Source organism: Psammomys obesus, unplaced genomic scaffold (assembly GCF_907164565.1).
Source record: "Psammomys obesus unplaced genomic scaffold, mPsaObe1.curated_primary_1811, whole genome shotgun sequence".
NCBI classification, from domain to species: Eukaryota; Metazoa; Chordata; class Mammalia; order Rodentia; family Muridae; genus Psammomys; species Psammomys obesus.
In genome coordinates this window covers 2587674-2610465 of record NW_026596440.1, presented here as the reverse complement: position 1 = coordinate 2610465, position 22792 = coordinate 2587674, and the positions used below count along the sequence as shown (strand labels likewise).

Below are 22792 nucleotides of genomic sequence, written 5' to 3'. Positions count from 1 at the left end.
AAGACCTCACAGCAGTATTGTAGGGCCGAACCCCTTGAAATGTGGCCACTCAATTGCACCCACCCCTTTCATGGAGGACCTGTTTTATGCTGTTTGCCCTATTCCCAACCCTTCCGTGTGACTCCTCCTGAGACAGGGGTGGGGAATGGAAGGTAGTTTCAGGGGGAGGAGAGGGGAGGTTAACACGCTGGACATATCTCTGCTCTTCTCAGTCTCAGTCAATGTATGTCCCAAGGGCCTGGTTCTAGGATAAAGACAGGATTCCTTGCATAAGCAAGGGAAATAGAAAGAGCCTAGCCTTGTAAAGAGATTGCCTCTTACATCACAGTGGAAAGGGTCTCATTAAGACTGTGTTCGCTTACATTGTAAGAGTGAATGTTTAATGTCAGTTCTTTTTTTGTTGAGTGTTGGAACTTGTGAAAGACAGCCCCGGGCATCAATACAAGGACAGTCTGGCTTCTTCCTGTCACTCTGGCCAGTACTGGGGATAATTAGAAACCACACGTACCAAAAATGTGAGGCTCCACACCCAGAAGAACCCCTTCTCTTTCTGGGGCATTTTGGAGAACTTCTGGCACTGCCCACCTTGGGCTGTCCCTGCTGATGGGTGAGAGTATGCAGTCTGCCATGTGAACTAGGGAAGGAGAATGCAGAGAGAAGTGACAGGAGTTCTAAAGCCAGTCTCAAATTCAGACCTTTGCATGAAAGTAAAAATGTCCTGTTTTGCAATTAAGGCTGAAGGCAACACTATTTTATGTTTGTGCTGGTGGGTTTTATCTCAACTTGATTACAAACTGGAGTCACCTGGGAAGAGGAACCTCAACTGAGAAAATGCCCATACCAGATTGGCCTATGTGTAAGCCTGTGGTACAGTTTCTTGATTGATGATTAACGTGAGAAGGACGAGCTTTCTAGGCAGTGCCACTCCTGGGCTGGCAGTCAGGCTTGCTATATGGAGGCAGGCTGAACAACCACAGAGAGCAATTCAATAGGACAGTACTGCTCTGTGGCTTTGCCACCAAGTACTACCTCCAGGTTTCTGCCCTGGCTTCCCAGGATGGTGGAATACAAGCTGTAAGATGAAATAAACCCTTTCTGCTCCAAGTTGATTTTGATCATGATGTTTTATCACAGTAACAGAGACTCTAACTAAGACAATGGGTATAAACATAAAAATGTAGAAGTCAGCTTGACAATATATCCATTTAGCAGCTGTAGAGCTCTAACCTTGCCGACTTGACCAGGTTTGTACTCTCATGTATGATTTCCCCCCATGTAGTGGACCTAAAATCCAACAAGAAAGCATTTTGTTATCCCCATAGCAGTCATACCATTATTGTACCAGTGGGTAATTCTTGCCTGGCAGATTGGTATTGTGAACTCACAGCACCAGTGGCTGCTTGCATGAAACCTTCTGAGACTTCTCCCATCAAACTTCCATCACAGACAAGCCTTATCAGCCCCTGCTCTCCCATAGAGACCACAGATAGTTAAAGATTGCAGGAGTAGAAAGTCATATTCCTCAGTGACATCACCACTGGTACATTGCCCATGCTTCAGTAATTAACCTTCATGTTCATTCAGGAAGCCCCAATTAAATGCAGTGGCACACACACAGACACACACACATGAGAGGGGGCGCTTAGGGGGGAGAGTTGGGAACAAGAGAAATCTGGTGGAACAAAGAGGGGATAAGAGAAGATAATGGGGGCTTTCATAAAAGAACATAGAATATGTGCATAGAATTATAAAACAATGAAATAATAAAACACAAAACTGTACTCTTTGAAGATTTTTTTTCATGTGAGGGAGGTCAACTAAGAGAGAGAAAAGGAGAGGAGCAGGAGAGAGGGCTGGGGGTACGCATAGGCAGATACACCTGCTAATCTCAGTCCTGCCTTGTCCTTTCTGACATGTAGGACACTTTAGGCCTATAAAGGGACATTCTGGGTCCTCTCAGTTCAATGTAGGCTCGGGTGATCCTCCTGTAAACCACAGCCGCTACTGTGCCATCCTCTTCTCAGCCTGGCAAGCCAGGCAAGGTCTGTCCCACTGCAAATGGGGGAGCCTGGAACCCAAGACTAGCGGAAGGTAAGTGGAGGGCAGCTTTTGGGGTGGGCAGCCATTGGCAGTCGCACATGTGTCAACATCTACCTGTGCACTCAGCTCTCTATGTACCTGTACCCACAATGCAGACACTCTTGCTCATACTCGAAAACATACTCAGGTCATGGATGGACCAGAACACAGGGCTGGAAGGAGCATTCACTGGTTGCCTTCGATGGACCTGATCTGTCTAGGTTGGGGCCCTTAGACTTCCTAGTAGGATGCCCTTGGAACCCAGTGACACCTGCTCTCCCAACAGGCCAGCCAAAGCTGGCCTCTCCCACCAGGCTAAGGCGAACCTGCGATGAGCCATTGCTGCCCAATACCAAAGCTAGAGACGTGGGAAACTCAGCTTCCTCAATAGCCTGTCCTTTCCCGCCCCAGCTCACCGTTCACCTCTTAACTTCACATGCCCCAGGACAACTAAGGACTCACATTCATCCATGAGATCCGCTCTTCCCTGCACATCCCCAACAGAAGGGAAGCAGGCTCCAGAGTGGCTATGGTCAGGGGAGGGCTGAGAACAACAAACGCCCTGCTCCTACGCTGCCACTCTTGCTGGTTGGTGAGAATTCCCACAGTGGTACCATAGCACTTTGGAGAGCCACACCAGGATGGTTGCCCACCAGAGCGCAGGGGCGGATGGCTAGATACCACTGCGTCCTGGCCCACAGCAAGCTCGCACGCAGGTGGACAAAAAACCCTTCTGCTGGCTTGTGGGTGTGAAGGGTGCCGGGTCCTCACTAAGGGTCTCTCATTGCTTGATCTTATCTCCCTGCCACTCCTCCCGACCCTCCTCCTCCCTGCTTTACTCCCTCCTCTCTGCTCCCCTCCCCTCTCCCTTGCCCTCCCTCGCCCTGCCCTCTCCTTCCCTGCCCTCTCTCCCGCTGTCCCATGCTTGCTCCGCCGCCCCCGCCACCACTGCCACTCCACCCCCCGGTTCAGAGCGAAGCTGCAGTGAGAACTGGTGTGCATAGTGGAGTCGCTGCTTGGAGCCCTTCCTTCTGCCGGTCGTATCCTGATCCTCTGCACCCGTACATACCCCTTGCACCCCGGGACTACCCAGTGACCCAGCCTAGACCTCTGAGCTGAGCGCTGCGAGCCCCCGGGGCAGCAGGCTATGGAGCCCCGTGGTTGCACAGCGCTCTGGGTGCTGCTGCTGGCGCAGGTCAGTGAGCAGGTGAGTCGCGCTAGGGCCGGCAAATCTCTGAAAGCAGGAAGTGCCTTCCGCCCGCGGAGCTCTGCAGTCCCTGCATTCTCGCTGAGGTGTCTTCACTTTTTCTAGCAGACACCTGCGTGCGCCCTGAGGTCCGCAGCTGCAGCTTCTGAGAGCCCGGGAGAGCCGCCTTCTCCGTCACCCACCGGCTCGGGCTGGCTGGAAAGCGGAGGTAAGTCGGGGAGGTGGGGGCTCTCGAACCCTCACAGGTAAGCGGCCAGCAACCCCTGCCGCTGGTATGCAAGCCCCTGGGGGCTCAGAACGCCAAGAGCTTTGAAAATGCGATCTTGCTCTTTCTTTACATCGGGAGCTCATGCTCTCGAATGACTTCCCACCAATATCTGAATCGTTTTTCCTCGTAAAAGGCAATGATTTGCCAGAATTCCATTGGAGAAAGGTTGACATATCTGAAGGTAGGAGACTCTAGGTCACTCCATACATTAACAATGAGCGCATCATTAATATGTACTCCAAACCTATCACACAGTCCCACGCCAGCGTCTTCCTCCTCGTCTTTCCTTCACACTGAAGTCTTCCCCACCTTTGATTGTCACAGGAGGAGAAGAAGGCGACCTCCCTAGCACAGGGGCCATCCCAGGGCACGGTAATGCTGTGTCTTGGGACTCCTTGGCCATGAACTAGAAGAACTAGTCTTCTGCAAGGTACAGCCGCCTCAGTAATTCAGTGGTGACCCCCGTGTGAGGTGTCCTAGCCATGACGCCTGGGGACCGAGAGAGAGAGAGAGAGAGAGAGAGAGAGAGAGAGAGAGAGAGAGCAGGCTAGCACGCTTGGTAAGAGGCTCTTGTCAGCGCTGGGTCCGTGGCAGAGGCAGGACTTTACTCACTGGCTCCTTTCCTGGGATGAATTAGCAGGACTGGCGGATTTTCAGAAAACGTACACGATTGAAGAACTGACACTTCGGAAGTCCTCGTTGTCGTTTTGTTTTGTTTTGTTTTGTTTTGTTTTGTTTTGTTTTGTTTTTTTCATCATGATAAACTTACAAGAACTGAATTCCTCCTACTGAACTACCGAACGCAGGGGTAGTTAGGAAGTTTGGTAGTACGAGTCTCGACCATAGGACTCTGTGCGCCACTGGAGGGCGCCAGACGCAAGCTGTACAGTGCGGTTGGCTTGCGCTGCCCACCTGCTCTGGCGTCTCTACCATGCTCCTGCTCCCCTCCGCTTTCCGCAGCTTGACGACTACAGAGGTGTTAATGCTCTAGCTTTAGTCTTACTCTACTTTCAGAACAAACTCACGAAAATTCCAAGGGGACTCGTGACATTTTCGACATTGATTTATTGTGCGTGTAGGGTGCAGGGCGCCGGGGAGGTCGGAGGACCACTTGTGGGAGTCCAGTGATCACACCGGGTTGTCAGGCGTTGTCAGAGCGCGCCCAGCAGCCCAGCCATCCCACTAGGGACATGTTTATTGCATTAATGAAGTGTTATCGGAGATGATAACATTATAGGCAGAACGCTGTTCAGGAAGAGGAGACAAGCTTAGTGTCTGAGGCCGCAGGCTTCTCAGTGCCCCACATCTCAGTTCTGGATCCCAGGGGCAGTGTTTCCTCCGCAGACACTTAACACACCTGACACCTGATCAGAGTGTGCACCGAGGGTGTCAATAATTGCCAGGGTTGTGCTGACTTTGTGGAGGCAGGATATGTAAATACACACACACACACACACACACACACACACACACACACACACACCGCTGTCACCCTTAGTTATCATAAGACACAGTGAGAGAGTGGGCAGCAGTCACACAGCAGAGGCAACAACAGAGCTCAGAAGACTCTGTGACCTTGTGGTCTGCATATGGTGAATCGCCGGGTCTCCATGATACAAGCTGTTTGTTTGTTTGTTTGTTTGTTTGGGGGGGGGGTTGAAGGCAGTTTTTCTGTGTAACCTTGGCTGTCCTGGACTCACTTTGTAGACCAGGCTGGCCTTGAATTCACGAAGATCCACCTGCCTCTGCCTCCCCAAGTGCTGGGACTACAAGTGTGTGGCATCACACCAGACTCAAATTGATTTTTTAATTAACTCTTTTGGCCTGTGAGTTTGGCCTAATGTGAGACCTGTAGGGTTCTTGTCGTTTTGCTACAGTGGGAAAGAGAGCCTCACGTAATCCTTGAGGCAATGATAGATGACTAAACTGAGATAAATTTGATTATCGAACATGAATGCATCAACTTACCTTTTGATGATTCTTTATTGCTTTTTATTTTTTGATCCCTCAATAGTTTTCCTCCATATTTATCCTTGTAATAACATCCATAGTTCTGGTTAAGGGCATAGCACAGATTTTTAGCTTTTAACAAACCTTGGGCTTTCAGACCTGAAGGCAAAGTTCGGAAGTTCTTTAGACTTTTAACTAGGGGCTAGAAAGATGGCTCAGGCACTAAGAGTGCTTATTGCTTTTCCAGAGGGCCTGAGCTTGGTGCTCAGCACCTAGGAGGCTCACAGCTTGCCCCTAGCTTCAGCTCCAGAAAATCTGTCAGTTCTCTGTTGGCTCCTGCACACCTGCCCCCCCCCACACACACACACATGGACATACATATACAGACATCATTTTTAAAAAGCACTTCACTTAACTAGACATAAAGGATGCATGTCTGTGCCTGTGTATTCCAGGTTTGCAGCAACTTACATTCAGACATAACCTGAGACAGAGCAGGTCCAGACTGTGCTCATGAGTGTTTGGGAACTGAGGTAGGGCTTGGAGGTATGACTTGTGGCATGTATTAACTCCTGTGCTGTGAACCTTTCTACCATGGCCATTTTCAGAAAGCCTGTGTGAACAGAAGTGAGGACTGGGTATTCCAGATCGGCCCTTATGGGCTGGTCTTTGCAGGCCCCTCTGCTATTGGGTGGTCCCTGCATACCTGACACATTCACTGGTATCCTCAAACTTCTTCCCATCATTTCGAAACAGAAGCCTTCTCAGACTCCTGGCTGTGCTTAAGAAGACTCTGCTTTTCTGAGGCATAAGGGAGGGGAGTTAGGGGAAGAGGGAGAAAGGGTGGGACCTGGTAGAGAGGAGGGAGGTGGCCACAATGTAAAGTGAATTTAAAAAGAAAGAAAGAAAAACCTCTTGTAAAACAAAAAAAGCAAAAGAAAGAAAGAAAGAAAGAAAGAAAGAAAGAAAGAAAGAAAGAAAGAAAGAAAGAAAGAAAGAAAGAAAGAGAAAGAAAAAGATAAAGAAAAAAGTAACCTCTTGTAATCAAGCCACTGGGAGTTCTGAGTCATGAAGCCCTCTCTGAACTTTTTCTCATCTTCAAAGTAAAGAAGTAAAGGTCTTATTTAGAGGATTATCAAACTGCAGGGATCTTGCTCCTTTTTAAATCGCAAGTCATTGGTTTGGAGAGCAGTAATGTTAAGACATTAAACATTAAGTTAGGTTATGGCTTTCAGCTTACTGCAGTTATTCTTTGACTTCGCTGGCCCAGCAAGTGTGGTAGGATGCTTGTCTTCTGAGCTCATTTCCCTGCCATCTCAGCCCTGACCTACTCACATGCATTTGCAAAGATTTTATTCTAGGCATGACTCTCTTGATGAAAATCAAGGCTTCTCAGCCCTGTCAGGAATGATACTTGGCTCCTGCTGGACTGGACTGTGGATGCTCAATGTCCACCAGCAGGATGCAGGAGCAGGAGTCTCCTTTCCCCCTATGGAACAACAAAAGTCATCTCTGCAGAGATCAGAGCACTTTTCTGGGGAAACCAGTCTTGCTGAGACCACTGTGCTACCTGGCCATAGCAAGGCACTTTATCAAGGTCCTGCACACAGCCTCTCCTGAGAGATGGTACTGACTCTTCAGAGAGTTCAATAAATATGGTGGAGTGAATTGTATTAAAAATAATTATTAAATATCAAAGTGCTCAAAACCCACAACTGAAAGGTTTGGAGCATTCAACATGATGCTGAAGTTATTGGCCCACAGTGTTTATAGCAGGGTTCCCCTGAATGTCTTTTCTATGTTCCTTGGTGTCACACTGGCCATTAAATCATCTCCAGTGAGAGTGTTTGCAAATGTTTATCAATGCTGCACAGCAGGCCATTCACTCCAGGCAACCGGGTATCAGACATTTATCAAAGAAATACTTGTATATAAAGGAAATTATCAATAGTTACTGGACACAATTAATAGTATATGCATATACTATTCTCCAATAAAATGTTATCTCTCCTTCAAAATAAAGGTCACAGAATATAGGCTATATTGGGAGGTTATTTACGATATTGGCACCCACTTCCTTATTCACTGATTGGGATACATTTATTTTATTGCTATTGGGCTTCATAAATACATTTGAACATGAGTGTACCATGTCCTATGACACATCTACTCTCCCACCTTCTCCTTTCTCCCACATCTGCCTCCCACCATTCTCATTCATTGTTCCAGATAGTCTCACTTCTAACTTAAGCATTATATGTGTGTGTGTGTGTGTGTGTGTGTGTGTGTGTGTGTGTATATGATTCATACATATGTGCAAAATATATATAAGAGAAAAGATGATATATTTGTTTTTCTGGGTCTTGTTTTACTTAGTATGATGATCCATGGTTACATACATACATTGTCCCACAAGCAAATGATGTAGCTATTTACCCCTTCTCCAGTGTGTGTGTGTGTGTGTGTGTGTGTGTGTGTGTACACGTGGTATGTATGTCTGTGTTCTACCATTTTCCATATCTGTTCACCTGATGACCAACACCTAGGCTAATTGTGTAACTTGGCTTCAGTGAGAAGTGTTCAGTGTCTCTATAGTATGTTGACTGAGCCCTCTAGGCACATATACAGCAGCAGTGTGTCTGGATGATATGGCCACAATCATCTTTTAGGTTAACAATGATTTGTGCCTCTTGCCCTTATCCCACTACCTCTGAAGAAGGGGAAAGGAGCTAGAAATGATGCGGGAAACTCCCTCCTGAGGAGTCAGATGTGCTAGCTAGTGATACCCCAGCAGACCCGCCTGACCCACAGTGCAGAGAGCAAGGGGGGTGTCACCCTAAGGAAAGCTCTTGGGGAACTACAAACCAGCAGTAGGAGGACAGAGTCTGCACCTACATTCTCTCCTCAGACGGGCTGAGTGCCGCTGTGCATCCCTGTCCCCCTTCACCATGTTCCGGGTTGTCTGATCCCCACTCTCCTACAGAAAATACTATAGAAGCCAGTGTATCTTACTGACCAAAGCTAAAGCACCTGCTCTGATGTGGAGGCTGAGTCACCTCCCAGAGCCTGCCGAGTCATCTGCCAGAGTGAACTTGCTGCCTCCCTAATCTACAAGTTGCTGCCCACCTGGCCAGGTGTTCCCACTTGTGTGGTGGGACTAGGCCTACCTAGATTAGGCTTGGAGATGGAGAGAGACACAAACAAGTTTTGGACTTGAAGCAGAGGAGAATCGCAGGACCAGAAGCCCTGGCCTACCCTCTGATATGTGGCAGGCTCCATAATCTTGCTGTTTTCCTGCTCTTACCTAGCCATGGTTATCAAAAGAAGAGTACAAGCAGAGCACCCTGCCTCTAACCTCCAACCTTCCCTGCCTCTCCTAAACTCAGCCACAGGCCTTCTGTGGCATGTCACTGGCTGCTGTCCATGCTCCTCCCGTTTTAGCTGTCTATTTCTTGTCAGGACAGAATAGCATCACATAGTGCCTGTGCCCACTCAAAATAAACTGGGAATAGTTATCTGGATATTTCTCACATACAACCAAATAATACCTTACACATGAGTCTGAAAAGTGTGTCTACTCATGCTGAATCAGAAGAGAAGCCCTGATTACCAACCTGGAGCTACCTCTTAAGAGTCTGTTGATAATCCAGGGAGGAAACGTGTTTAGAATGTTGGAATCAGTAAAACTCCAAAGGCACTGCTGACCTGATGCACTGTCGGGCTAGGTAGATCCCTCTTGCCCCCATGTGTGGAGTGATGTGCTTTGCAAAGACACTACAGTAAGTCAGAAATACCTGACACCATGCTGGCATGTTGTGTGTAGTAATTAGAAAAAAATATACAGGCACAAAGACCAGTCAACACTCATATAAAATTGGACACACATATACTCCACGCTTAATGAAATATTTCAATGACATAAATCAAGCTACCTATTCTCAAACTAAAATATTTTATTTAAACCTTGGCCTCGACAAAGCTACCTTGGCCACAGATCTCAGCTGATAACATGGCTGAGCAGCCAGCTGTGACCTTGATCTAGAAGCCCAGCTATTTCCTCCTGGAAATAACCATCCCTGGATTGTGGATACAGAGAAGATATTGTAAATGGTGGTAATGAACAGGAAAAGACCTGGTTGTTATCTTAAAAAAATAAAAAGATTTCCCAGAATGGCAGAATCCATTTCAATATACACAGGACCATGGTGGGGCTCAGAAACTCCCTCTCTGCCTTCTTAGGAGGCTGGTGACATTGGGCACAGTTCTAGAGGATTCTGTGTTTTTAGCCCTGTAAGTCTGACAGAGCCTTGGGGATTTCTTGTGCTTTTTTTATGAATTGGTTTAGTCAAATGCTCTTCAGACCACAGAGTACTGTGGTCAGAACTGACCCAGGGATGTGCTACCAATGATACCACAAAATCCCAGGTATACAAAAGGCAGAGTAGGGCAACAAGAAGGTTCAGGGATGGAGAGCATGTGTTTCTCTGTATAGTAATCTGTGAGTCCTGGGGTGTGTCAGCAGCCTGCACTTCCCCCTATGAGCCCAATGACTTCAGAATTAAATACACAACAAGAATGTCCATCACATTCCTTGTCTTTGTTATTTTGATTATCATCCTTCAAGCCAAAACTTCTTGTCAGTTCAGTGAAGGTTTTTACACAAATCATAAAGTGCATGAAGAAAGGAATGCTTCACAACTTTCATAAAACATAAGACCACCTTTTCATTTCCACCCAGTAATAGATGGGGGCGGGGACCAACATGCACCCAGTCTCAAATTCCCTTGGGGAGATAAACAACAGAGCTAAATGAGGCAATGCTGGAAGCACACTTCAGATAAATCTCCGCTGCCATAACACTTTATTACTGATACAGCAAATTCTACTACTCATAAAAGGGAGAGCAAATACCACATCAAAGGAGAACTCCTCTTTTAAGACTGTACTCCATGATTTACTGAGGGAGCAGCTGTCATATGTCGTCTACCGGAGACTCTTCCCAGAACCCTGACATTATTCAGCCTCTTCTCCGCTCTCCATTTCAGAGTATGACCTGGTGTCTGTCTATGAGGTGGACCACAAGGGGGATTATGTATCCCATGACATCATGCACCACCAGCGACGGCAAAGGAGAGCTGTGGCCCAGCCAGGAGGAGACGCCCTGCATCTGCGGCTGAAGGGCCCCAAGCATGACCTCCATCTGGACCTGAAGGCCACCAGCCGCTTGGTGGCTCCTGGATTCATGGTGCAAACTCTGGGGAAGGGAGGCACCAAGTCTGTGCAGATGTTTCCGCCAGAGGACTTCTGCTTTTATCAAGGCTCTTTAAGGTCCCAGGGCAATTCCTCAGTGGCCCTTTCTACCTGCCAAGGTTTGGTGAGTACACACAGCACTAGCTGTCCACAGGGAATGAGGTGCCAATGCAGGAAGATGGGGAGGCAAAACTATGTTCCTGGCAGACATTTTCACTTGTGCTGTTACTGCAGTAGACATTCCTGAGATCTGTGACGACAACAGCTTGGGTTTTCTGGGTCAATAGAATGGTCTCTACACCTACCCTTTTGTTGTAGAAACTGCAGAGATTATCATCGTTTTGAACAGGTCCCAATGCTAATGACTTAGTTGCTTTAGCGATTTGGTGGAATGTCTGTAACTATTAGAACGTTGTGTCTGCCATCTTGACAATGGCTGTGCATTTACGAATCGGGGCATTCATCCATGCTGAGGCCATGCTGGTCTTGTCAGATTAGGAAGCTCTCTAGGTGCTTTGATCTCTGGTGTCTAACCAGATATTGCTCCCAGCTTCAGGAAGCCTGTGGCCAAGCTGGGATTTTGTATCTTAGTCACTTGTCTTGTTGCTGTGACAAAATGCCCTTACAAAAGTGACATTGAAAAAGATAGTTTACTTTATCTCACAGCTTTCAGGACCATCCATCATTGAGTCATGGTGGTAGGAGTAATAGCAGCTGGCAACACCACATCTACAACCAGGAAGTGGAGGGAGATGAACCCCAGTATTCAGCTTGCCCCTCCTTTTTGTATAGTGTGAGCCTCCTGCCCATGGGATGGTGCTGCCCAGATTTTGAGTGGGTCTTCTCACCTCAGATAAGCTAATCTAAGTGGTCTGTCATGAGCATGTGTTTCCATGGCAATTCTTAAGCCTGTCAACTTAACAAGCAATACTAACCATCACTGAAGGTATTTCTTAGGCTTACACAAGAAGAAATCTGTATGGGTTTTCTTACTTTTCTTAAGATATTCATGTTTTATTTAAAAAATAAAAATGATTTTCAAGATGGATGAGTAAAGTGAAATTTAGGAGATATATATATATATATATATATATATATATATATATATATATATATATTCAAAGCATTGATGTTACCAGAAAATATTTGGGTATTGATTGCATCTCTAGAAAAGGCTGCTAGTTAGCCTTATTCTTAATTCCCCCTTGGAAAGGGAGATTTGAGTCCATGTAACTCATAAGAAATCTGTGTATGTGTGCGAGAGCAGTCAGTGATGAAAGGCTATGTCCATATGCTCATAGCCGGCTTCTTACAGTACCTAAGCACATCCAAGTGTTTTTAAATGCCTTTAAAATATTAATTTTCTATCTTTGGCAGAATTCAGTCTGAGCTGATGTCATACTTGCTTCTATCTGTAAGAGACTTTGTGTTAGAGAGTAGACACAAGCCTTTTCCTGAGCTAGGGTGGTGGTTACTTGGCACTCTCATTAAGCATGAGGACACATGGCTGATTTATTCTACATTACCAAGAAAAATAAATCTTCTGTAATTAGAGACACAAACATCTCAGGTAATACCCCAAAAAGTTAAGACATCCTTGGCTTTGTTCCTGAAAGATGTAATCCAGGAAAAAAAAAATGTCTGTAAGCCATGCCATTTGAAATTCAGTCACCATGGGTTTGTCTATAGAGAATGGGGAAGGTGCTTCCGGTGAGCCAAGGAGGTGAAGATCCTCTGATGACCTGGGGTTCCCAGAAGCAGAGCTCTTCCTGATAGCTGGCAGCAGTTGGAGAGTTTTGACTCATTCTGAACTTGGTGGGAGTTAACAGCAATAGCTGTCAATGTGCTTTGATGGAAGATAGAGAAGGATAAAGCCTTCCTCTGGGCAATAAACAAAGGATGCTGGTATTGAGACTGTGAGAATGTGCTTTACCCTTGACCTTCTAAATGTACAGAATACAGCTTTTCTTTCTCTACTAGCAAAAGACTTAGAGATGCTTGGTGTAATATATGAAAATTAAAGGCGTTTTAAAAAATCATAGTGCCCTCCATCTTTACACAATATAAACATTGAGCTGGTTCCCAAGGAGCAGTATGCTGGCTGGTTTTATGTCAGCTTTATACAAGCTGGAGTTATCTAAAGAGAGGGAACTTTGAATTAGAAAAATGCCACAAGATCCAGCTATATAGTGTTTTAATTAGTGATTGATGGGAGAGGGTCCAGTCCATAGTGGGGAGTGCCATTCTTGGCCTGGTGGTCCTGGGTTCTATAAGAAAGCAGGCTGAACAAGCCACAGAAAGCAAGCCAGTAAGCATCACCCCTCTGTGGCTACAGCTTCAGCTTCTGCCTCCAGGTTCCTTCCTTGTTTGAGCTCCTGTCCTGACTTCCTTCAGGGATGGACTGTTACCTAGAAGCATAAGCCAAATAAACCCTGTCCTTCACAACTTGCTTTTGGTCATTTTTTTTTTTTTTTTTTTTTTTTTTTTGTCACAGCAATAGAAACCCTAAGACAAGCTATTAGGTCTGTTCTGTGTTCCTGATTGTGGTCACTCTACCTTTCAAATCTGTGCACAGAGAATGATGCTTCCTTTCATATTCATTGTCTTGCCAAATCCCATATGCAATCTAAGTCAATGGTAGATATCAGCTCTCAATGAGCTCTCTAGTTTTATTTGCTGTGTATACTAAGGATAGAAGCTGGACCTCCCTGCTGCTAAACCATGGCAGCCTATAATAGCATCACTTGGGAGCCTTGAGAGACTGATTTTTACATATATAGATTATTGCACTGGATAAGAGCTCAAGATGCTAAAATTATTTCTAAATATCTTGGTTCTGCCTCCAAGTATTTTGATTAGAAATATGTTTTGTTAAATAAACATATTTCCTAAAAAGATGTATCTGTTATACCACATTTTCTATCAAATTGAGATCATATGACTTGTCATTGCCTACCATCAATGAGGTGCGGCACTCAGTAGGCACCTTCTGGTATTTTGACAGAATAAGAAACGTTTTGAAGTATTTAGTAACTAGACTTCCTGGATAAGAGGCAATAATGGAAATGCAATAGTAATGAGGCAATAATGGAAATGCAATACTAATTCTAAGTGAGACTAATTTAGAGGATGTCTGTGTGTCCATGTAACCTACCAGGTCAGAGATAAAGCCACCTGCTTGGTTAAAAAGCTCTACTGAGAATGCATGTACCTCGGGGTCTTCCCTTTTTCAACTATGCAATAGAGTGTGCTTCAGCGCAATCAGAACTGTTCAGCTAACACCACAGCTCTAATCAGACCCAGGCACATCAATCCCAAAAACCCTTTAAATGATTTACCTGCTTGTCCTGGTCCCCAGCCCCTGACTTCTGTCAATCCATGTGTCCAACTACCCTACCCTGTTGTGTCTAGAAAATGCTGTTTCCTCACAGTCATGTGGTGCCTCTGAGTCTTACAGTCTTTCCTCCCCCTCTTCTGTGATGATCTTTGGGGTTGGGAGGGATTAACCTGATACGGATATTCCCCTTTAGGACTGAGCACGCTACAGCCTCTTACTGTTTGATCATTGACCAGATTTGAGTCTCTGTGTTCAGTTATCTGCTGTAAAAAGGCCCTTCTCCAGTGAGGGTCGAGAACGGAGCTAATACATGCACATAATAATAAAACATTAGGAGCTGGTTTAGTACCATGTACTTAGCACAAAAATACCTTTAGGTTTTCCTCTAAGGCCTGTGACCTTCCTAGCCATAAGTTCATGATGATGTGAGAGGTGTCTGGCTTTTTTAGGCTGTTGTATAAATCATTCAAGAGTGTGTTCTCATCTTTGTAGCCTCAAGTTGTTGTTATTTACTAACTAAAATAATTTTTCTTATTAAAAAAAACTATTGTTTTTCAAACTTATAAACAGAAATGTTAGGTCTGAAAGATAGTACAGAATCAGAATATGTTCCAGGCACCTAGCACACCCTGGATTCAAACCTGAGACCCACCACTATCAAAAGAGAGAGGCAGAGAGAGAGAGAGAGAGAGAGAGAGAGAGAGAAAGATGCAGTATGCCCTACATTTATTTGGAGGTATACATAAGACAAAATAAGTTTTATAATCCATTCCATCTGATTTCTTTCTACAACTAATAAAACTGCTTTAGAAGCTCTAATTGTCAAAACTTCCAGATGACTTTGTTTAGAACTCTCTCTTGCTGGACATAGCAAGAATGGATTTTCTTAAAGGATTCCAAGCTAGTTCTCTACTTGGATTAGCCTTTTGTCTGAAACACTAATATTATTTATTTTTAAACTAATATTTATTTATTTTATTTACTATTCACTTTATGTCTTGGTTGTAGTGCCATCCCTCCTCCTTTTAATATGATTTCTTAATGACATATGCCATAATATTTGCATGAAACTTAGTTTCCCTGATATAAAGCATTATTATTGTTTTGGCATTGCTACACAGAGAAGGTATCATTTCTCCTAAATTATTCTCTCGCTTTCAAAAATATTTCAAAAGAACAAAAGTGTGTTTAAGAGTCCCCTCATATGGTTGTAGAATTGCTTGAGGAACTGGTTTGAATTGTACTCAGTTGTATTTCCAGCCACAAACTCCAGGAATTCCCTGGAAACTCCAGCCATTGAGAGATTTTTCTAAAGCAGCCAATAAATCCTAGAAAATGCTGAAGTTCTGCCAAACTTTCAACTGATGGAAAATGTTCTTGGGTCAAGAAAATGAGAAAGCAGGAGTAGAAAGGAAGGAATCGGGGTTGAGGACAGACAGCAAAGATGATACAAGTTCTGAAACATTACTTGGAAACAGCATCTGTGGAAACTGACTACACCTTAGGAGGTGGGGCCTCTACTCAAAGGTGATTATAGTGAGGTTGTAGGAAAATACAGGGCAGTTTCAGACGCCTCTGTTGGCTACAGAGGAATAAATACATGTGAAAAAAGGTTTCTTTGCCTTTTTTGTTTGTTTTTAATATTATAATTAAATTCCATTTCCCTTTAACCTTTCCTTTCTCTAAACTTAACTATATAACGCCCTTGCTGTCCTTCAAATTCATAGCCTTTTTTCACTAATTGTATGCATCAACGTATACATATATAATCCTAACTATAACCTGTACAGTTTATATAATGTTACTTGTATGTATACTTTTAGGACTGACCATTTCATGGACAATTGGACTTGACAATTAATTGGCATTTTCTTCCCTGAGGAGGACTACCCTTTCCCATTCCCAGCTTTCCTTAGTTGCTTGTAGTTCTTTGTGGAGAGTTGAGGCCTCATGGGCTTTTCCCATATGCTTTGCTGTGTCCATGGCTGTCATCCTTGTTCACGTTTTGGCAGTCAAATTGATGAAATTTTATGGGTATAACTTCAGATATTACTAGAAAATATAATCTTACAGCAAACTCCCTGATTATTTCGCACTTGTACTTTTTCTTCCCCTTCTGTAGTGTTCCTGAGACTTAAGTGCAGGAGTGTTTTGTAGATGTAACCATTGGAACTGGGTTCCATAACTGGATTTTGATTGGTTTTACTGTTTTCTGTAGTGGTCTACATTTGTTTCAAAGATTCTTTTTATTATTATTATTATTATGAGGGATGAAGACTATACTTATTTGTGGTTACATGGACACATGTTTATAGATTGCTGTTGAGGATTATGTTGATTTATAATTTAGTGGTTTCAAATCATCCTCTAATAACCATGACTTCCCTAGTACCGAGTAGCTGTCAGGGTTTCCAGTACCAGGCACGGTTTTCTTCTTGTTGAGGGGGTCTTAAGTTCAATAAAAGAGATGTTGGTCACCACCAATATATGTGTGCCCCTATTGGACCTTTAAATTGAAATAAATGCATCATCACTAGAAGTAAATCAAAATCATGTTTCATGAGATAATGTTCTGTTTTAACAGAATATGGATTTTCCTAGGAACTTAATATGAAATACAAATAATAATTCAATAATTCGATAGGCTTAACTATAAAGTATATGGTTTATTATTCTTACCTCAGTTTTTGAGATCTTAAGTGGTAGTATGCTTTGCCAGCAATCCAAGCCAGGGTGGAGTTTACACAGTCTAGGATGAGGCTATGAACATTTTTTTGTACAGGGATCTGTTTATTGTAATTCTCTGTGTGATATTATATTTCTGTTAAAAGGCAAACAACTGAAAGACCTCAGATGCTAGACATTTTGCAGAGACCTTGACAGAAAAGCAACTGGAGCCTTGTTCTGGTGTATGTAGCAGGTAGCAAGCGGGGAGGATAGAATGAGAGGTTTTCCTCATCATTACCCTGTGGAGGTTCTGAAAGAAGCCCCTCCCCTGGTCCCACCAAGAGCATCGATCATATGTGTTCTTACTGTGGTCAGCCTTTTAGCAATGACTTCTATAATGGTCATGGGGTCACAGTGCTTATATACAATCCCAGTGTTGCCAAAAGATTCTTGATGACCAAGATCTCTCTGAAACCAGCCCAAAGGACCCCCTAAGACGAAATGAGCATGTTGGCTGTAATTGTTCACTGTGAAGGGTGGTTTGTTTGTGGGTCTGTTTTAGGAATAAGGGTGCACAAACCTACTGTGAGGGAATAGATGTGTGAGCAAATCTGAGCCCAATGCAGTGTCAAATGAAAAGAGGCTCTTTAGAGACTCCTGGCTGCAGGCGCTGAGCAAAGGAACTGATTGTGCCGATGTAGTTAATACACCCTTAGTTTCTTAACCTTTATGGTATGGTGAGGATTTTCCTCACCTACTCATCTATAGCTGCCTGTGAGATGCACAAAGCATCATCACAGACACCCTTACTCTACCCACAGCTCCACATTCTTCATATCCCTGCTTTTGTTTTCCATTTATCAGCATGCATTAGCTGTACTGATAACAGTCCATCAAGGAGACCGAAATACACAAACTATTAGGAAATTAACAATGCATTAAGAAGCCATGAGAGAACTGGGAGTTGGAGAGACTCCAAAGTCACCACTAGAGCGCAAGAAGCAGCTATGGCTGAAGGAGAGGGGGTTTTCATATGATTAAAATTCAGAAACTGGCCTCAAACCTCCGAGTTTAAGTTGCTGGCTAGCTGTTGTTGCTGGACTCACAGGCAGCAGTTCCAGATGTTTCTGGAAGGCTGCAATTCAGAATCATCTTCAATTACCGGAGCAAACTGCCACTGCCAGGTGGAGGTGAAACTAATTGAAACAGGAAGCAAACAGGAAGTCTATAGGAGAAGGCAGGAAGTGAGAGGGGAGACTGGAAATGCACCTGGATAGAGAGGGAGACTTTAGAATTTGGTTTCCTGGATCCCGTGTGCTTGGTCTCCTGTGTGAAACCGGAAGAGGTGATTAAGAAGCAGGGGCAAAGCACAGTGGGATTTTTTTGTGGAGCATCGTCAGCACCACAAACAACAGAAGGGTAAGCTCTTCATTGTGATGACAGTGAGGTTGCAGAGATATCTCCCTGCATTTTCTTCCTTCGTATCTTATATTTTAATTTTGCCAAGTGCAAATGTGCAATAAGGCCTCCAGTAAAAGTTCATCATATGAACTAATTGATTTTAAAGCAGAATCAGGAATTCTGTTTCTTAACAAAAATAACAGATGCAGACACAGGCTTGTGGAGCTGAAGAAGAGTCCATAAGCTATTCATCTTCTACATAGGGCAGGGGAAGTCTGTCTGAGGACCTGGGCCTCGGAAGGCGGGTGAGCCTGTCTGTAGGTGGGATGGAGCTGTATGGAGAGCCCTGGCATGCACAGGTGTTTCTCCCCAGGCAGGCTGCACTCGCCGCCTCTTACTACCCTGGTTAAATACTGTGCTCTTTGTGTGAAATGAAAAGCAGTTTAATTTTTTCCCAAGAGGCTTTGAGGCTGTATCTAATGACATGTGCGGGGATAAACTGGTGCTCGGGGGACTTGTATGTACAAGTGTATGTGTGTGTTTTCCATCTGTGAGTTTGGCAGCTCTGAGTCATTCCTGAAGGAGCAACTGGGGAATCATTATCCTTGACCTGAGGCCGTAGTCTGCATCAAAGAGCGTTTATACATCAGCAGAGGCCTGTCCTTCCTCATTGTAGACAATTCTTAAGCATCCACCCCTCAAAAGTAAATCCTAGGCCACCAGCTGCCATTGCTTTTTATGCCATTCCCCAGTTTTGGGTTTTTTGTTGTTGTTGCTTTTAGGTCTATATTGGTTTGCTAAGTTTCATTACAATCTAGACTATTATCATTCCTTGGCACTTACTGCAGTTCTATGTTTTGTTGGTGGTTGTTGTTTTGTTTTATTTGTTTTGTTGTTTAGGGGAAATTTTATTTCTTTAAAAATTTCATGGAAGAATATCACGTGTTCTAAAAGTGTTAAATCAAACAAATCAAAACATTTAAGTCATTAGCAAATTGGTGATGATTTCATTTATTTTTAACTTGAACGAATTATAGGAAACTAAGCAAAAGATAGCTGGCTTAAAAAAATCATTCTATTTGTGGTTATGAGTCTCACTCTTTAATCGCTAAGCCATCTCCCTACCTAGGGAGGCACAGGCAGGCAGACCTCTGTGAGTTAGAGGGCAGCCTGGTCTACACAGAGAAGCCCTGCCTTGAAACGACAACAACAAACCAACAAACAAGTCATTGTAAAGAAATTGAGGCTGGGTTTCTATTCTCAGTCAACAGCAAGTAGACCCCAATAGAGCAATGATCACATCAAATTCTAACAATGAACAGTCCAATTTGTCACAAAACTAAACATTCTATAAGCTGACTAGTTTTCAGCTTTTTGTATGCGATGAAATAACTGACAGAAAACTCCACCAGATATTTTCTAAATTATAAGCCTTGCCTTGATCTTCAGCTGACCTAAGACACAGATTAAAACTGCTTTAAGAAACTACGTGATATCTGGCCAGTTCTGTCTTTGTGCCTTCCATAGGGATACAGAGACACCACAATGGCTGTGTTTCAGCCTCTCACATGAGCATTTTTAATCAGCCGGCACATGTCAAGACTGAGTCTCATGTGGTAGCACTGTGAGAATGGCCCTTCCTTCCATGCTGAGTCCTCTGTGAAAGCAGCAGGTGACATGAGGTCTGTACTAGCTTTCAGGGACAGAGAACAGCCACTTGGGCTAAGGTAATGGGCACACTAAATATTTATTTCTTCTGTCAGGGAAGTGAGCCATACAGTGAGCAATCTTTAAACCAGCATGCAGGACTATCAAAGTGTCGTTTCTACTACCAAGATAACTGGCGAAAAGCAGTTTAGAGAATTTCAGGTTTGTTTTAGCTCACAGTTCCAGGGTACAGTCTGTGACAGTGCAAGAGTTAAGAAGCTAAAACAAGTGATCAGATCACTCTCAGGGGAAGAGAAAGCTGGCTGCTTTCCACAGAGCTTCAGTCTCTGTTATTCGTGGTTAGTGGAGCTCTTGCAGGGGAGGGATACAGGAGAACTGAGTGAAGATGCATCACTAGCACAGGATGTGGTGCAGGGGAACGGTGTGAGCCTGCTCTCCTCTACCCTTCTCTGTCCATAAGTAAAGGAGTGACATAGACAAGGCTAAGAAAACCACCACACTTTGTCATCAAATATGGCCGATGCTGACCTTCAGTGAAGTCCCAAGATGGCATGCAAATATGATTCCAAAATATTTTATCTCCTACGGAACCATTATTGGAATTATAGTACGCAACTAACTCTGGACCCTTTGTTCAATCGTCCTCCAATGCAAGGCATTTCTTACACACTCTCAGGACTACTATTTATGCCCACACTTTTGAAAGAAGGTTGTGTATCCTCAACACCTGGGAGATCACTTTGTGTCTAACAAGGAGTCGTAAATGAATAAAGTGCCCAGAACAGCTAACATCTGACTCTGTATTCCCAGTGCGGCAGCCAAAAGAGCTATAACCTTATTTTATTTGCAGAGATTATGTAGCTGAAGCTTGGGGAGTTTTGGCTATTCTCTGTGTAGGTCATCACTAGGCAATAAAATAAAGAGTGATGGATTGTGGAATCATAAGCCAAAAGAGAAGCTTGCATATTTTATTGCCTGGTTCTATTCCTAGTTGAAATGTACACTTGTGGAAGACTCAAGAAAATAAATAGCAAATGCTTAATTATAAAGGGCAGTGCGCATGCTACATATAGGGTCGCGGTCATTATCGATTTCTGAAGGCCAGTGGTGTAATTTAGCCATTTCTGTGCCCATCCCCCTCTCATCTGCATCTTAATGTTGCTGAGATACACAACTTGGTTGCCTGTTTACCAACTAAAAGTGGTTTGGATCTGATGCCAGTAATGGCTTCCCACCTGTCTCTCCAGCATTCTAATATGCTAATTAGGAAAGAGCTTGTGGAGTCACACATTTTAGTAAAATTAACCATCCGGATCTCCTATGCTTTGAAGTTTTCTGCCCTCCCCCACAAGTAGGAATGGCCCTGAGGTGCTTGTCATGCCTCCTCCTCCTCCTGGAGGGAACACAAGTACTTCTTGGTCCCTGAAAGCTTTTGGTTTGCAAATGCATTTGTTTTGTAAACAATCTCAATGTTACTGTTTGGAAATGACAGCAACAGGACTCAACAGAGCCACAGTTTCCAATGCATGTGATAGAAGTATGCAAAAGTTGGCATTTACTTAAATTAGGGAAAGTGCTCCTAATGTTACCTAAAAACTGTAAAGTGTGAAAGAGTTTAGAAACCTCCAGGAAGTCTTGTGTCTGAGTCCTATGTTCAATAGTGGCTGGGAACTGGAGAACTCGCCTTAGATCTCACCAGGGAATCTCAGAGCCGATTGTGCCCTGTGCTACAATGCATTTGGAAATCACAGGGTCTGAGAGAACTTAAGCACTTTTGTTTTTAAGTGTGAGCAAATTACTAATCTCTCAGACTGCAATTTCAATGTCAAAAAGTCTTAAAAGCATGCACACCTATAAAATTATAATATCACATAGCAGCTCTCATAAATGCGGATCTTACACTATGTGAAAAGTGATAATACTGTAAATGACAGCAACACTACAATATGCATTCTATACAAAATCTCTATCCATCCATGAGGGAAGTGTGCTAGCTTCCTTTTGACAGCATATCCCATTTGTTTGTGTAGTTTGCAATTTAAACCTCTTATTTGGCAGTTATTCACAGATTACATTTCACTTTCATGCCACCCATTGCAAAATGGATTAGATTTCCAAGAAGACTTTTCTGTTTGATCTCAGTTTCAGTGTCAACCCCCCAACCACTTCTTCTTTCTCTAGTTTCATCCTTCCATCCTGCATATGGAAGGTGTGATCATGTCAGTCTCTGCCATGGGATAGAGTGGCCAGGTGCTGCCCTGCATGCTGTGCACACACGTGAGGCTATGGAGTTGTTGGTGTGCCTGGCACTTTATTCTTGTGTTAAGAGATGTGGGTGAACAGTCAGCTGGTTGCATTGCAGCTATAGTCAGAAAGCTGCTGTTCAGCTGGCTTTCTCCTTTCTACTCTTTATTCAGTCTGGAACTCAACAGGCCATACAGAGCCACCCACATTCAGGATGGGTATTCCATCCTCATGCAATTCTCTTTGGAAGTGCATCACTGACATGCTCAGTGGGACTTCTAGTACTTTATTAACTTATGCATCAAGCTTACAGTGTGGATTAAGTATTGCACCATCTTACATTAAGGGAATTAAGCATATTACCTGCTAAAAGCTGATATCTAGCAAGAAAAAAACCAAATTCCAACCCCAGGACCATCTTCAACGGACTCTGGAATGTCAGAAATTTTCCACCTGCACTTGTTCTTCTTCTCAGGGACATTCCCATCAATATCTTTGAAGTCTCAGTGACTATCTGGGTAACAAAGGGTCTTATCAGCCAAAGAATTTGAATATATAAAATCCATGCCTTTATCATGTGGTGTGTCTGTGGGGTACAACCTCGCTCACCTGAAAGAGTTTTGAAGGCATCTGTGGCAATCAGAGCTCCAGCAGTCACACTCCTGACACAGCATGATTTAGCAGAGGGAGAAGAGGGAAGAAGAGGAGAGGAGAGGAGGGG

The 22792-nt window shown here is 44.0% G+C and overlaps 1 protein-coding gene across 1 annotated transcript in view; it reads left to right on the top strand.

Annotated features, from left to right (window-relative positions):
- The first annotated feature begins 3199 nt into the window (after positions 1-3199).
- The window catches only part of Adamts16 (ADAM metallopeptidase with thrombospondin type 1 motif 16), a 118900-nt gene continuing 99307 nt past the window's right edge, over positions 3200-22792 (top strand). Inside the window, exons 1-3 of the mRNA XM_055598006.1 lie at positions 3200-3286; positions 3392-3494; positions 10550-10878. Of these exons, the coding sequence (XP_055453981.1) occupies positions 3227-3286; positions 3392-3494; positions 10550-10878 (492 nt within the window). The 5' untranslated portion in view covers positions 3200-3226. The remainder of the gene's footprint in view (positions 3287-3391; positions 3495-10549; positions 10879-22792) is intronic.